General features: G+C 41.5%; 1 protein-coding gene across 2 annotated transcripts in view; it reads right to left on the minus strand.

Moving 5' to 3' along the window:
• Positions 1-17,067, minus strand: part of LOC131455201 (vang-like protein 1) — a 46,772-nt gene extending 29,705 nt beyond the window's left edge. For both annotated transcript variants that reach the window (XM_058622699.1, XM_058622697.1), the window contains exons 1-2: positions 16,915-17,067; positions 5,207-5,477 (exon numbers count right to left, since the gene is read on the minus strand). In XM_058622699.1, the coding sequence (XP_058478682.1) occupies positions 5,207-5,277 (71 nt within the window). In that variant the 5' untranslated portion in view covers positions 5,278-5,477; positions 16,915-17,067. The remainder of the gene's footprint in view (positions 1-5,206; positions 5,478-16,914) is intronic.
• Between the last annotated feature and the right edge of the window lie 280 nt (positions 17,068-17,347).

The following is a 17,347-nucleotide window of genomic DNA, read 5'->3' on the forward strand; positions in this document are numbered from 1 at the left end:
TAAAATAATTTGGGGCAGTTGGAGATGCTCAAGAAATAAAACACAAGGTGCAGCGTGCAATATTAGGAGAAAATTACATTTATGTTGCACATTATGTTTACTTCTAATCTAGTTTTTACTGTGTTTCCTTATTTTTTTTTTAAAAATTAGTGATAAAGACTCTTTTCGTGGCCATCATTAATGATTTTTTGTGTGGTCAAGAACAAAAAGGTGAGGAAACACGTGGTTCTCACTGCGCTGCCTTGACAGATGTGTGAGAAAAAGGTGTAAAGGTGATGATGTGTGTCGGGCAGATTTACAAACAAGTGTCTTGAAACGTGCCATTGTGGATGTACAGAAGAAACACAGAGACGAGCAGACCTGCGGGGAATGGTTTGAACAGATTGGCCTCTGTCTAGCTGCCCCTCCCCTCCCCCAGCCTGCTTTCTCATTCCCCCTGCAGCAAGCTTCTGGGGGCGATCACACTGCGTGGAAACCTCACTCCCAACACACACATGCACACTTTCCCCTCTGTCCTCCCCCCTTCCCACATCCTCTTCCTGCCTCATTAGCATGCAGCCGGCTCATTGGTATTCCAACTGTGTGCTGTGCTATGATTTGATTAATGGAATTTGACTTCCAGCGTGGATCCTTGAAATGAGTATGGCTTTTTGGAACAGTGAGGAAGGGATGGGAGGGGAGGGGGAGTCCTGTGAGGCTGGAGATGTCTGGCATTAAGTGGGGCAGATTCTTGCCAACTAGGCTTTGAGAGGTGTGAGAGAGACGTTTCCCTAAAAACACCTGAGGATGAGAATGGCTGTGATCGCTTTTTCCACGTCACGCAGAGGGAGGGTGGTGGCAGGAACTGTTTGGTATGATAGTTTGGCATACCAAACTGTCTGTGGACCAATTTGTTCTCCCTTTGGTTGGCGGATGAACCGACACACCTGTGTGACACAGCTTTGTGCCGATTCAGACATTGGCGCCAAAGCGTGGCGGGGAGGAGCAGGGCTTCACGGCCACAGCCAAATGGGTAGAGCCATGAAGCCAAATAAAAACTGACCAACAGTGCACTCAGCTCAGTCATTTCAAACTCATAAACATGTTATAGAGCCAGAGAGGGAGGGTGGAAAAAATCAAACGCTCAGTCTGTTGGGGTTGTTACAAAGAAAGCTTCCTCTGTTATGAATTTATTCCAACTGGCATTAAGTTTCCCCTCACACGGCCAGTTCTGCTTCCAACTGATATTTCAAAGTGGTGATCGCTGCTGCTTTAAAGAGGCTGACAAATCTGCACCTAACACAGTGACAACTGGAGGACGTGAGATCTGGAGCTGACCCAAAATGTGTTGTCACAGGACTGGGTGTGATAAAAAAAATCAGCTTCATACAGTACACCCCTATAGTGAGGTGACACATGTAACACGTTTCCACTGCTACAAAGCTCACAGGCTAGACTTAGTTATCACACATAATAATACTGTAGTCTGATGGCATACTAGCCTTACACACAGTACAGTTCATATTAAATTAGAGCTGCAACTAACCATTATTTTCATAATCGAATTAAACCTTCGATTATTAACTCGATTAATTGATTAATCGTTTGGTCCATAAAATGTCAGAAAACCTGAAGAATTGTTGAGTGGTTCCAATAACTGGAGTCATAGCAATCAACAGAACCACTTTTCCACATGAGCAGAGCTGCTAACACTTATTTGCTATTTGCAGTTAAATAATCACTGAAATGCTCAAAATTGAACGTGTGAACAAGGCAGAATTTTGGCAACTTACTGGTGGTGGATACTTAACAAATATGGATTTAAAGTGTTGATATGGAATCACATTTTGTTTTATATTTACATTTGAGGAACAAACAATTACAATTACAATTTTTTTTTTAGTGACAAAATTAAACAATTTCAATCTAGTCTAATATACCAACTGAGGAATTGGGAAAAAAATTATACTTATTTTAATTAGCATCAGTACTGAAAAGAATACAGTCTTTTCAGTTTCTGTAATGTGAGATTAATTAAAAGAAAGCTCTACAACTTCTAATAAAGACACTGGTGTCATTAGCATGCTTTTTCCTCAGATTTTGGCAGGAAGTAATGTGACATTTCCCCCGGCAGCTTGACACAGGTGGGCGGCAAAAAGCCAGCCACGACAGGAAACAACTCCAAAAACCCTGCACCCTCTGTTAATGAAGACCTAAGCCAATCCAATTCAATTCTATTCTGATAAATTCTATTAAGACTGGCTAATGTGTGTTTGAATAGGTGCCTGCGCCCAAATAAAAACCTCAATCTCATGCACCTGAACGTATTTCTGATTCCAGCATCAGTATAACTACAAACCACTGATCCTAAGTAGCCTCACATGTAGCACACTGTGGAGTTTAACGATTACCTTCAGATGAAGACAGTGAAGGCTTTCAAAAACAACCACAGAGTTTTTCAGTGTATAAAATATCGATTGGCGACATATTATTAGGTGACACAGAGATAGTAACCCAGTTAATACCACAAATGTTCAATACCCAGCCTGATTAATTTGAAAGGCTGCGGAAAGAGTCAAATAAACAAGGGCAAAGAAGCTCGTACCACTACCGCCATAATCACTACACCATCCATTTTTGATTCCAGACAAAGTGAGACCACTTTTGCTCCACATAACTTTGAGCTACAAGGGCACATTCCTGCCCTGGGGAATGTAAGCGAGTGGGGAACAAGTGATATGCCTACGCCTACCCATCCTCAGAGAGTAGAGAGGAATCCATTTAAGACGGGGGAGGAGAGAAGGTGATACAGAGGAGGTCAAGAATGAGCGAGAAAGGGGCAGCTGCTGCATTCATATCACGGCGGTCACATGGGAGCAAGAAAATGAGCGTATGCGGGGGAAAAGAAGAGGAAAGACATAAAGAGGACAAGAGCGAGAAGGATAAAGAGTGACGGGATTAAACGTGACCGATTACATGAGAGGAGATGATGACAGGAGTGCACTTGGGGCCGAGCTTCACATTTCCAGACGATGCAAAGAAGTCCCTTAAACGGCAACAGGTGGCAGCAAGTGTGGGAGCGGCTACAGAGAATGGAGATATATGGGAAGAGCGTAGAGGGGGGCGCATCAGTGACAAGGGAGGGGCTGTTGTTGAACAGGAATGCCCTCCTCTCATCTCCTCTCAGGCTCCGCGTATCCGCTGAGCCATCAGTCAGTCAGTCAGGCCTCTTGAGCACCTGTCTCCCGTTGCCTTCCTGAGGCCTGTCAACCTCAGCCATTTCACCGCTGACAGACTAATGTGCCTACGCGAGCTGTGGCCTGCAGACATGCTGGGCCAGAGAAGAAGATAGAGATAACAGGAGAGGTGGGACCACAGAGGGGGACGGCACACAAAGAGACGGAATTATATTATGATAAATGTCACATTAAAGGGATAATTCGGTCCTTGCAAAGGTGGTTGTACAAGGTTGTAATGCGTAATCACTGACTTTGATGAGTGAGTCACCTCGCACTTTGCAGTTTGTGTGGAACCACTTCAGAGCTCAACACTCAGCATGGCTGCTGACAGTTACAGAAGGAAAAACATTGTAGCCACAAAATAAAAAGCTCACCTAATAAAACAACTGCCTGTTTAAGTCTATGATAGTTTGTAAACCATTCACTCTCCTGCACCAAAGTCCACAGGGAGATTTTACATCGTAGCACACAGGAGTCGTTAATCCACTACTGTCTCCCTCAGTAAATTCAAAAAGGTCATCTTGTGACGTTGGTGTTTAAAAATCTGTTCCATTTTACTCAAGTGACACAAACTTGCTAAATGAGGCAGCTGTGGTGCACCAGCTTCTGCTTCTCAGCAACATAAAAATGCACATTTTCTCTATGGACAGTCAGTGTGTAAGCGTTAGTGGTTAAGAACTCAGGCAACACAGTCTAACAATGAGATAAAGTAGCAAACACATTCTAAAGTGATCGTAGACATGGATTTAATTAGGTGATTTTATTGTTTTGTTAATTGTTTAAAAACGTGAAAGTGTCTTTCTCCCAGGATGGTCAATTGAAACAGCAAAGGGGAAGTCAATTATGACAGTGTGTCAATGCCTCATACAGCCACACTTCAATAACCTTGAACTATCCTTTTAAACACTAGAAGGATGAAAATAAAATGCAAATACTACAGTGTTTCTGCAGTAGCAGTACAGGTAGAAGAAGAACCCCCTCCATTTTAATCAGAAAACATAAAATGGAAATCCTAATTATTTTCATTGTGGTGAATCTGTGCAGCACTGTGTGCAACTGTTCCAAAATGTGAGTCAATCTCTGAGGTAACTGTTTGATATGATTTAAATCATTTGAAAGCTTATTTTCCCATTAATTACATAAACCAGGGCAGCCTGCCATTGCCTAATTTGTCCAACCACAGATTCACAATCAAACATTTTTTGCACACACTCCTGACAACATGTAAGATCTCAAACGTAGTATTTTGCAACATTGTTGTGGTTGTTGTTACTTTATTGCCGTTTGCAGCACTTGCTCCCTCTCCCGCTCTAAAACTAGGCTCCTAATCATTCAACTGTGACAGCTTAAATAACGGGTCGCATTATATATATTCAACCCGCCTTTACCAGAATTTGGCACAACATAATGTGCCCTTTACAATAATATAGCAATGAGTTATAGATATACAAGGAGTCTGGGTGACAGGAGGGGATTAACTAGGCTCTGCATTGCTCTTTTGCCCTTCCTGCTATTGTCCCTATGGTTTAAGGTCACTTCCTCAATGTCAAGTGAAAAACTGTACAACAATTGTTGCTAAGCAAATGACATTTTGTGTGTAAGTGAAAAAAAAAGTGATGCAATGAACTGGTTTGGTTTGTGTAAACAGTCTGAAACCCACAGGTCATTGATTTCACTCAATGTAAATTGCTTAATTTTTGACTGGTACGTGATTCAAACTACAGTCAAACTTATTATTTGTAAAGCTATTTCATAGATTATTCTACTAAATGTCACAAGTGTTACAAATTTGGTCTCCTTTAGAGCAAGAAAAGTGTAAGTTCAGCTACAGAACAGCAGCTTTGGTGCATTAGGGGGCTTGTAAATAACAAATAAATCCAAATAAAAAGGGAAAAATGCTTCACTTGAATACATCAAAACACACTCCAACCCTCTGGGTAAAGCCAGAGACTGGAGGAAGTTATTGACTAGGTTGCATTGAGTCTTACCCGTGCCTGTGGGATCCCCGGGAGCGTCCAGAGTAGTAGGAGTAGCCCGAGTAGGTGGACTCTGTGTCCATGGTGATGCAGTCCTACCCAAGCAGCTGGGCTTGGGGGCAAAACAGAGGCCACTCGGCTCAACCGCTGGTAGATGCAGCGGATCCTTGTGCACTGTTTTGCAGAGCTTGAGGCAATCTATCGACTCACTCGAGAGGCTGACAGAGGTGGCGAGCTGTCGGCAGTCAGCGACCCTGGGGGCGCCCGGTGAGGAAACATCAACCTGGAGGGATGAGTAGTGAGGGCAAGACAGACGGAGAATTTAAATTTAAAATGCGGAATGTCTGGGCAACCTGCCCGAATTTGACTGTAAGAGACAGGAGGAGTCAATAAGGATGAGACTATGTCTGACATGGATATCAACATCATCTTTTTCTACCAAATAATATGAGAGATAGACATGTTTCTGTGAAACTGCAGCTGCATTACAACCAGCATCTTCTGACTGTCTGCACAGTCACAGCTTTTCATTCATCTGCAGATCTCTGGTGGTTACATTTCATCTGAGTGCTCTGTTCCACATAACAGAAACACTGCTGCTGTCAAACTGCAATTTGCTCTTATTCCCACTTGGCTGACAACTGTTGTTCAGAGGCACTTTTAAATCCCTGACACACAGCAAACAATTTAAGCCTGACACTGACGAGCTTTGAGGCGATGCACACAGCGAGGAAGCAGTCAGGAGGAAAGCTTTAGAAAAGTGGAACTGTTTTAAGACAGATGTGATGACAAAAAAAGACATGTTTCTCTTCCGGTGATGGACATACTCAATACCTATTCAAACAATTATACATAAACCCTCTTTAGGAGACCTGGATTATTTTCTATCAGTCTAATTTGTTATTAATTAATTAATTAATAATGGTATAAGTACATTGTTTATTATATTATTATTTTCTTGTACATGTATTCAAATGCAAATTTGTTAAAATTGTTTTATTCATTGATGTGATCAAAGACTTTATAATAATGCAGGTACATTAAGTTGAATTGAAAAGATCATTTGCAGCAACATGCTGCTGAGTTTCAATTAGTCAATTTTTAATAGATGAATCAAGTAAACTCTGTCTGAAACGACAGCTGTACGATTGCTTCTTTTATTAAAACTAATTTAATAATAATTTAATTGTCTGCAAGTCAAAGGTGGAATTTCCTCGTGTGGTTTGACCAAAAGCAGGTGGAACAGGAAACAGCTTGAGTAGAGTTGTAAACATTAACTGCTAGAGTTAGCATGGTGAGTGGGAAACCACAGCAACCCACAGAGATGCATATCACACACTTCATTTACTCACACACTTCATGTTTCATAAAATGACATCGTTGCTGTTAATTATCAACACCTCGCCCATCACGCTGCCCCATTCCATCAGTTCAAACAGCACTTATCCAAGAGTATAAAATATAAACAAAAAAAATTCCTGAAAGAGCAGAGATTTTAACTACACCTCTTTAAACCAGCTGGACATGGGAGCAGTAAACGATAAGCACTAACAGCAACATCAGGCCACCTTCAGCCACAACTTACTGAGAAATTTAAAGAAGCCTTTGTGAGAGATAACATCAAGGACAAAATAAATCAAAAATTAACTTTGAGTTGTTCACTAAGGCTGCAAGAAATAATCAATAAATCACTTGTGTCCATAAAATATCAAAACCAACAGATATTATATGTACAATGATCGAGGACTAAGAAAAGCAGAAACTGATTACATTTGACATTTGACAGTCAACAGTAGTTGCCATATCGTCTCCTATTGATTGACTAATTAATAATATCTTCAGCAAGATTGTCATCTATTGCCTTGTATATGTGTGGCATTCTTAGCCAGAGCCTCAGAACATGACACAGTTCATTAATTAAAACATGCATCACTATATTGAACACTATAGTTATGGTTTTTATTTATATTTCAGAGATGGATGGATGCATTTATCTACTGTGATTGCATTAATTACTGTTAGCGGGAACTTTCTTCAGGCGACTGGACCAGCCTTATCCAAACAAATCAAGCAGCATCTCCCCGCCAGATGATCAACATGCACTAAAAATGAAGACGGCACCATCTGCACATACACGACATTAAATATTCTGCCACCAAAAACACATTAAAAACCCACAAACTAACTACAAAGACCAGGTGGGAGGTTTAAAGACCGCATTAGGGGAAAATACTGGCTGATAAGAGGCTGTTTATTTAGTGCATTTGATGTGGTGTGGTCTCAGTAACTGGGCCATGGTATGGTAAGGTAAAAGATGAGAGCTGGGAAGAGAAAGAAAGAGAGAGAGAGGGGGGGGGGGTTTGAATGTGTGAATGAGGTAAATTTGGCTCCGAGTCAGATGCATGTGCAAAAAGCACATGTCTGAGTGACACCCCCTCTCCCAGTTCCCTATTATGGGGGAGAGAGAATGAGCAATGTGAGTCATAAGCAGCTTGAGGCATGCTGTAAACACAGTAAGGGAGAATACATGCAGCATGACACACACACCTTTCAGGTTGCACTGGGCAAGATGTATAATGCAAAGTGTGAAATACACAGGTTTTTAAATCAAAGAAACTTAAATCAAACATCTGCTCAGATCTGCTCACTCCCCTGTTCATCAAGCTTACCTGCCTATTGTCATTAAACCCTATAGGGAGACGAATAATACCCTTGATATTAAACAGGCTAAGGGTCACCATGTAGATGAAGTGTAAATACAGACATAATTCTAAAAGTCTACCCATCAGCCACTATTCTTAAAAAACCTCTCCCACCTCCGCTTTCCTCCCCTTTCATCTTTGTCCCAACATGGTGTAATGCTGCCGTGCGTGTCCTGAGCGAAACCTGCCCTGAAACTCTCAGGCCAGGCTTCCAGAACAACACGTAAAGATTCATGGTTGATTTATGGCTCTACTTGCCTCAGAGGTGGTGAGAACATGAGCAAACCGCCTCCCTTGTGAGATTTCCCTGTTTTTCTACATTCACGACCTCAGCAAAAAAGGGAATCACTGTGCCAGATTAAATGCAACTACATTTCTTCTCGGCCTCTTCTGAGAGGGGAACACACATCCCAGGGTCTAAACTGTGGCACAAAACATCTGCTGTGACCCAGTTCGACTGTGTGTTGTGCTGTCTGGCGTGTTTATGTGACGATAACAGATTCTTGAAAATGCTTCCAAGGTTTCACAAGAGCATATGTAGATATCGTCGTTGAGTAAATCATTTTAATTGCCTGAATCATCCTCACGTGGTGACGAATCATACCTCAAATGGTTCTCTGCAGTCTCATCACCATCACCCAGAAACATAACTGGTCCTGCATGTTCTTATTAAGCACTCAGAGTGAGATCGTATATTTCCATATGGGGTGATGTCTTCCACAAATAAATGTCATTCCACTGACAGAGCCCAGGCCCACACTCTTGCTTTCTTAATGCTATTAGCAAAGTAGCTTATCTGAAGTTGAAAAAGCTGAGATATAACAAATTAAACATGCTGTTTTGTGACTGCTCAATTATTATTATTGTTGTTTTGTGTGTGTTAATGTTTTAAAAATTCTGTGAAAATATTTCACTTGACATAGTAATTGAGATGTGAAATTGACCTATCTACTGGGGTCTTAAACTCAAGGCATGTTGCTATGTTGTCAGAGTGCACAAAATACCATGTAGAGTGTTGTTATCAGTAAATATGGTATTGCTCACAACGGTTAGACCGGGATATGTTTGCATTTCCGACTTCTCAAGCGGGGTGACATCATTCACAGTTCGAACTTCCGAGTTCCGATGCAAATAGAAGCTGCGCTTTTCCAGCTTTTAAAAAGACCTGGTGTGCTCTCACATACAGTTTAAACCCAATTGTTACGCAGGTTGATAAGTGGCCAGATATTCAGGAAATTCACCTCCTGAATAACAAATACTTAGCAAGCAGGACACCATCACAGCGGCATTTCCAACACCTGCTTTAATCCTCTTAAAAGAAGGGCCTTTGGCTAAATGAGGGATTAATAGGGTTGAATGAGTCCGTGGTCCAGGTTCAGTCAGAGTGCAGCGGCAGGTGAAAAGAGCAGCAGAGTTTAAAGCTAATTGATTATTTTCTGCTTTGGTGCACTTCCTCTTGACATGCTACTTCACATACTTCACAAAGAAACTCCCAACAACCAGGGAGAAAACCTGGCTCTGAGGGCTGTGTGCAAGTGAAACTGGATATGGTCGGGGTTCTCATGAGTGGTTTCTGTCTTTGCCATGCCAGAGGAAAAAAAAAAAAAAAAAAACTGAAAGCGGAACCATTTCAAGAGCGCAAGGAGAATCCAAAGCTGAAACAGGAATCCATGACTTTTTAAAGGGAGGGGATCCCAAGCAGGTTCTTCACAGTAATCCAAGACTCCTGTTGAGCTGCCGGCTCGTCTGTTTGTCCTGGCTGACAGTGGCAGCACACAGTGGTAGAGGAGGAAGAACAAAATTACACCGTGACAGTCAGCATGAAGAGTCATTTCATGCAATTTGTGAAAACATTCATTTTCTGTGCCAACACTGTCACAAATGTCTTGATGTAACACAGCACCTGGGAGTTATACCTATAAGCTGCAGAGATTAATAAGTTTAAGCTTAAATACGAACTGTCCATTTCCTTTGTGTGCACCTGATAGATAGTTGTATATTTAGGTTCTCATGCTTGCATTAGAGTATAGCAGTTAAAATTTTGACGGTATGTCATGTAGTAAATGCTCCTGGATAACTACAGTATATCTACCTGGGCTGCACTACCTCAGACAACCTCACTCTGGACTCAGAGTTAAACTCCCTTGTAGGAAAAGCATCCTCGGCCATGGCTCGTCTTGCCAGGAGGTGTCGGGCAACCCGATGCTCGCCACCAACACCATGATGCAGGTCTGCTGAGCTTTCATCCTCAGCACGCTACTTCATAGCAGTGAGGCATGTACTCTGTATTCCGTGAAGAGAAAACTGCTTCCACTTTTGGTGTCTCTGAAGAATCCTCGGCCCAACTGGTCTGTTCTAAAAAACACAGGCATGTCTAGCATGTTTTGCAATGCTATCACAGTGCCGCCTCTGCTGGATGGTAAGGAATACAAGGAACTCGCTATTGGCTCTAGAACTACCGGCAGACCATCTCATCTGTAATTGAAGCGCTGTTTGTTGCACCAGGTCATAGGTACTACTATTAAATTGTGCACACACTGCAAACAAACCGCTCCATGACACTCAGAAGTCTGGTTGATTTGTGCCGGAATGGCGTACGATTGCCGTGTTAGCCCATTAGAAGATGACTCTGATGAGATATGCATCCAGGAATTAAAACAGGGAATGATGTGAAAACCTAAAGTTTACTTAATGCAGATGGAGTTCACGCAAGTAATGAACTACTCCAAACATCACTTGCAAGTGGGAACACTTTTCATTCAAGAGCACCAGAGTGCAGTTGTTTGGTTTGCATCAGATGGTTTGGTATAACTGCACCAAATAAACAAGGCTGCACACCAAGACTCAGATGTGCCAATAACTCTTCTAATTCCACAAAAGAAAAAGGAAAAAAAATAACTCCTTCAATTGCAATTGTGTCCTCTACACAAACACTGTGTGTGGCTCAGATCCCAAAAAAAACAACAAAAAAAACAACAAGCCAAACAACACCCAGCAGCTTGAACATGAATGTAAACAAACAGGCTCTGTCTAAACAGCCCCTAGAAAACGGTTTAATCTGTGAGCAGAGAGCTGGAGGAGAGTTACACTGCAGCCACAAGACAGTCAGCAGTCAGCAGTGTTATGATGTGGACCAATGAGAGGTGGATTTTTATGTAGTAAATGCAACATGCAAATTACAAACCAAGGTCTGACCACCTGTAGTTAAATTGATTTTGTAAATTTGATCCAATTTTCCATAAAACATTTTACGACAGTTTGTTTCTCTCACTCTTGAATGGGAGTCTGTTTAAATACAGGGAGGAAGGACACAAACACAGCATTCATTCTTTTTCACCTTCCTATTGATTAGTAATCACGCCAGCCTGTCCCCATGTGGGGATGCACAGATGTGTTACCATAGCAACCAAATGATCTAACATGATTTAGACATGGCTTACAGTGGTCTCTGGGGAGATTCTTAACAGCAAGGGCCAGAACAACTCCCGATTGAAGATATGTATTAAACTGACAGTCATCCTTTTATTATATATTATGCATCAGCATAATTTCCCATTATTTAATTTCTTAATGATGTCTGAATTCTACAGCTCATTCTACAGGAACTCAACATTTTGTTATTCATTCATTATCCTTTACACATGGTCTATTTACTGTCTAATAATATTAACAATCCTTACAATCAGCTATTTCTCTGTGAGACACATTGAGGTGCATCATGACCAGCTGTCAGCCGATGATAGATGACAGTCGCTGCTGCTGGCTTGCAAAGTTTGGCTCATCCATAAAAAGCCAGGCAGTATTTTTCTTCGCAGGGACTGGACCAGATTGACTGAACCACATGCAAACACAAGCATGAACATGTTTAAATGTGAGTAATAAAAGTATATATCGAACCCCTGCCGTGCTGAACCCGGCCTGTCTTCCTGCCAGTACAAGCTGGTGCTTCATAAATTACAAAAAAAAGTACTATTATAACTATCAACAAGCAGGTGAGGTACTAATGGATGAAGCAGAGACAGACAATAGCCAGAAGTTAGTGAGCCAGTCATGGGGGAAAATGGCTGCTTTATTATTGGTAGCTTTTCCACACCTTCAAGGCCTTTGGGAAACACATGTCTGATTTACTGACCTTGTTTTCACACTGTTGGCCTTTTACAGCCAAGCAACACATGAAAACATCTTCTGTACTGCAAATTGGCCTGCTCCTGAACTTCTCTATACACTACAGAGGCTTCCAACAGTCTTCCTGTGAAAAAGGGCAAATTAAGCATCTAAAGCATCTAAACCAGAGAAGTCTGTGATGTTTTCATTTCAAACCTCCTTTCTGGGAAGATGTTCAGCCTTTCTTCTTTTTTTTTTTCTTTTTTTTGCAGAATACAAGTGGAAACCCCCCGCAGCTCACCAACGCTCAGCAGTGATTAATCCTAAAGCCATACAGCCTTTTATTGCACATCTTTGATTTTTGCATCTTTCCAACACTGTTTTTTTTTTTTACCTTGATCCTGTATGACTCTGTATAGTTCATCTCCTTTTAAAAAATAATTGCACAGAAACAGTTTCTCTAATTGAAATCACCAGAGACACATGGTCTGGTTGACCAAAAATGCTATTAAAAGCTCATTAGCATTTAGAGATAATAGTGCATCAGACCTGTATTTCCTCTGTAGAAAAGCTCTGTGGCATAAATGTCCTGACATTTGACACAATCTGCACATCATCATCATCTCTCCCTTTTTTGCCAATCACAAAAATGAAATTACCCTTCTCTGTTACTTAATCAGCATGCAGCTCATCTGTCCGTCTCCCTCCAAGACCCCCCTCTCTCTGTAACCATGACACCCTTGTAGTGCTGCCTCTATTATCACTATGATAACACATCTCCTCACACCGTTCCCAGAGACAACAGACTCCTGTATGATAATGATTTCAGTGCACAACACGCCACAGTCACAAGACACGCCTGGACATGAGGGAACATGACGCTGAAGTCGCTGTGGAAGTTTGGGCCGGTCACAACCTAGTGGTGTCTCTGTCAATGACTGACTCAATGAAGGCCTGTACTTCTGTGAAATTCAATTAGCATTCACAAACTGTCACCCAAACACAGAGAAACAACAGCAGCAGGGGATTACATGAGCATTTTCTGCTGATTGAAACACTGTCAAAGTGCAACCACTTCAAGTCAGGCCTTCACCAGTGGACGACTGCACTGGTCTATGTTATAGTTTTGAGTTTGAGAGGTGTAAAAAAAAAAAGATACTGTAAAGTCTGACTAAAATGCTGCAGCTTGTCTTAACTAAAACCTCAAACTAACCCCACATCTCACCGGGTTGTCTGTCAGATGTAGAATTGACTTTAAAATCCTTTGATTGGTTTTGAAATCTCTTAATGGAACTGAATACCTCTCAGAGGTGTTTTTGATTGAACTCTCACTACTAGATTCCTCTCCCGCTGGCCTTTTTGTTCTATTGTTGCATACAAGTGAGGACAAAGAACTCTGGGGAGGCGGCATCAAGCGTTTATGCCTCTGAAACAGCCTGTCATAAGAGCTGAGAACCACAACAACCACAAAATATTTTTAAAAGTAATCCTAAAATATATATTTTTAGCCTCGCATTCTCTAAATCCGTTATTTAATTTATTTTACTGCTCTATTTTTGGGTTAGGGTTCTTATATGAGCTGTACATGCACTTTGTATTTGCTTTTTTGCACCACAGGTTGTTTAAAATCATGTCTGAGTGACTCATTGATTGATATTCTCGGCCACAGTGATGAGTAACATGTATTGACACACCACTGTCAGTTTCTATCAGTGAGCAAGAAGTCTGTCTCCAGTCCAGACCTTATGTTTAATGGCTCTTACCTGTTGCCCTTTCATGCTGGTGTTACTAAGCAACCAGAAGAAGCTGATCTTCAGCGCTGCTGCTGTTGATGGAGGTAGGTTATACGGACATTGTTAGTTTGCAAAGTCTGACACTGTTCATGCACCTGCACTTGTATAATCTACAATGCTTTATTTACATATTCATTCACTTTACTTTTCCTTAACCTTTTTCGAATTTCAACTTTTTTATTTCTAATGATCACTATAGAATAGTAATGTTATAATAATGATACTATCATATTGATATTAAATTAAACTTTTTTCAACATCCTGAAAGGATATATAGGATAACCTATATGTTAAACCCCTAACCCTACATCTAAGTAACAATTAAATAACAATAAATATCATAATATAATTGTCTTAAATAGCCATCTCTAACAAAGGCTATATGTGATGTTTATGTACTGCAGAAATACACCTTGAAATATGATAAATGTAATGACTTTTGATTAAGTGATTAAGTTCAGACATGAAATGTTTGACATGTTTGTTGTTTCCTGCTCATTTAGAAGTCTCTTTTCTTTCTTCAACATTCACTAAGCAGCAAAGGTAAGTCTTAAATTATTGACATTCATCCCGATGGTTAAGAATATCAAATTATTTCAAAACATTTTAACTTGATAATGTTTTTGACCATATGGTCCAGCCTTAATTAAACTTTTATTACAAGGAGCCTCTGTATATCACACATATCTATCCACAGTGTCTTGGCAGCGACGATTGCAGCATGATGACTGTTTCATAATTGACAACTATGTCCACGTGAAAATGCCTTAAGCCAGCACCGAGTTAACTGACGGCAGCAAAACATGGCAGTGACAAATGACCTGTTTCCTCTCAGAAGACTGCCCTTTATGAACTTTTCCACACATTCTGACAACAGTTTCAAATGCAGAGTGTAAAATAAAGCCAAGGCCAAGAAGGGAGAGAAAACAATGAATATTCATTCATAAGTTGAAGGTAAAGTAATGACCTGTGGGAGGTAAAGCACAGGTGTGAATAATCAAAGGAATTGTAATTTGTATTTTCCCAGTTTCAGGGTGAATGTTGGCTTACTGTCCTGACATACATGATCAGTAACATCTGTGCTTTTCCTGCTGAAACGAAATGTCTGTGGTGGAAAAAGGCCCATAAACAACAAACAAGCCCCGTCTTCTTCCTCATGGACAACAGCGCTATTACTCACAGTGACAGGTCTAATTCAACAACTTGTGCTAGTCATCATCTCTTTCTAATTCCTCTCTGTCTATTCTAAAATCAATTAAATAGTCACATTTTCAGCAAACCTTGTTTATAAAGATCCCCATGGTAAAAGCTTGCTCTTGGAGGTGACGGACATCTTGCACTTCGGGCTCATGCAGCCCACTCCCCTGACGAACACTGGATTAACTTTGAACTGATGTCCAAAAGGAGTAAACGTGCTTTTGAACTGCATGTAGTGAGCTCTGGGTGAGCAAACACAACATGCCCACATGTGTGTTAATAACTAGCACACACTCACTAAACTCAAGCACACACACACCTCACATCTGACAGCTCCTGACAGGCACTCTCATCATCGCTGTCAATATTATCTCTGCAGCTGTCACGCAAACCGGAGCCGCTCATGTGGGACAAAATGTGTGGAGGAGTCCACGAGCAATGTGATGGGAAGCGACGACACGGAGCTTAAAGTCTGTACAACAATGACAGAGATGCACCATTTATGGAGAAGAAATGTTTCATAAAAATCTTCATTCTGACTCCTTTGAACATTCAGGGGATAAATACATTTACCAGTTGAATTAAACATGTCTATTATACAGTAATGGCCAAGAGAAAAACCATGTAACTGATAATGAATTGCTTTGACATTAATAAAGTTACAGATATATGGGGATGAGGAGTCTGTTTCAGCTCATGCAGGAATCACTTAGTCATCAAGTTAGGAATGTTTATACAAGCTCTATAATCATTACCTAATAAGAGAAAAATGTTCTGCTCTTATTTTGATGACATTATACTGACATAGTTACATTCTACTGAGAGTATTTGTAATTAAAAGGGAATATACAGCTGTTTTTTTGTCTGTGTATAACTATGAACATAAAGTTTCAGTCTCAAACTAATGACGAGTCTGTCATCACTGATGGTTATTAACCATGTGCTGCACTGAGCACCTGCACAGCTTTACCTGACCGGTTTACATGGCGGTAAATGACGTATAAAAGTCGCACTTTAGAGAACGTAAGCAGCTGAGCGCAACTATAGTCAGCTACTAAGGCAGAGTCGTGTTATACTGTGAGAATTTAACCAAAGAGAGACATTCATATGTAGGAGTTTGTGTAAAAAAATGTCCAGGCATGTGCCGGAGCTCCGGAGCAGGTTTGCCCGCCCTGCCTCCACCTGTGACCGGGCAGGCTGGCGGACCTGGAGACAGGAAACTCCCTGGTTTTCACTGTGGCCTCGGGAGAACCTGTCAGCTGTCCTTCGCCCGGAGAAGCTCAAAAAACCCAAAACACTCCGAGTGGAAGGCAATGTTTAGTATCTTAGTGTTTGTTTATATTTAAACAACTGTTTCTGCAGTAACAACGTATCCGTCCGCGTCAACTCCGCCGCCGCAGGTTACAGTTCACAGCTGAGCTGCGGCGCACACACACACACACACCAGCCAGGGTTAATGCGGATCCAGTCAACCGTGAAACACTGTTGACTTTCCTCTGAGACTTTCTGACTTGAGAGCCGCAACAAAAGGACAAGCTACAGCCGCCATAAAAACACAAAATAACCTGACACTGTCGCGAGGATTAACACACGTAGTGAACTTGCACTGTGCAGTTTGACGGCATTCAAATGAAGTTGAAAGCTCTTGTCTTTCACACAGGTAAAGGCAAACAGGGCAAGGGCGTGTTCCCACTGACTCTTTGCTAATAAGCCACATATTCAGCCAAACACTGAACAAAACACCTTTCTGCTGTGTGGACACGTAAAACACAGGAGACACAGGAGCCCACCTACGGTTGTAGGCGACAGGAATCTCACAGGACATTGTAGCCACAGTACGACACACATTACTGAGCCCGCATACACTACACTAACATCTGCACAACACACACTGGTTCTCCTGCGATATTAAAGCACAACTTACCCTCCACCGGTGAAAATATCATTCCTGGAGCAGATAAGGTTTCCACGAGCTGTGAAATAGTTTGCCCCAGAGTCCACGGTAGACGCTGGAGGAGGAAGCAGCCTGGATAACCGTAGGAATCAGCCTGCTAGTGAGGAATTTCACAGGGGGCAGTGCTTGTCTGCAAACTGGATGCAGTACTGACACGTGGCGCTAGGGGGTGTCGTCAACACATGAGAGCCCCCCACTAAGAATGAATGAACCTGCTGCTGCATATTGACATTTACAGTAAAGAAGTGTGTGTAGAAGATGAAAGCGGTTGGGAAGTGGGCAGCACACGAGGATCTCACTTTCAAGAAGTTTAAATACCTTATTATTAATGAGCTGATTACACGTATAATACTTAATAATGCCTTTATTGTTCACAGTTGTGGGAATCAAATGTGTCTTAGGC

The sequence above is a fragment of the Solea solea genome, chromosome 2 (assembly GCF_958295425.1).
Source record: "Solea solea chromosome 2, fSolSol10.1, whole genome shotgun sequence".
In the NCBI taxonomy this organism is placed as follows: domain Eukaryota; kingdom Metazoa; phylum Chordata; class Actinopteri; order Pleuronectiformes; family Soleidae; genus Solea; species Solea solea.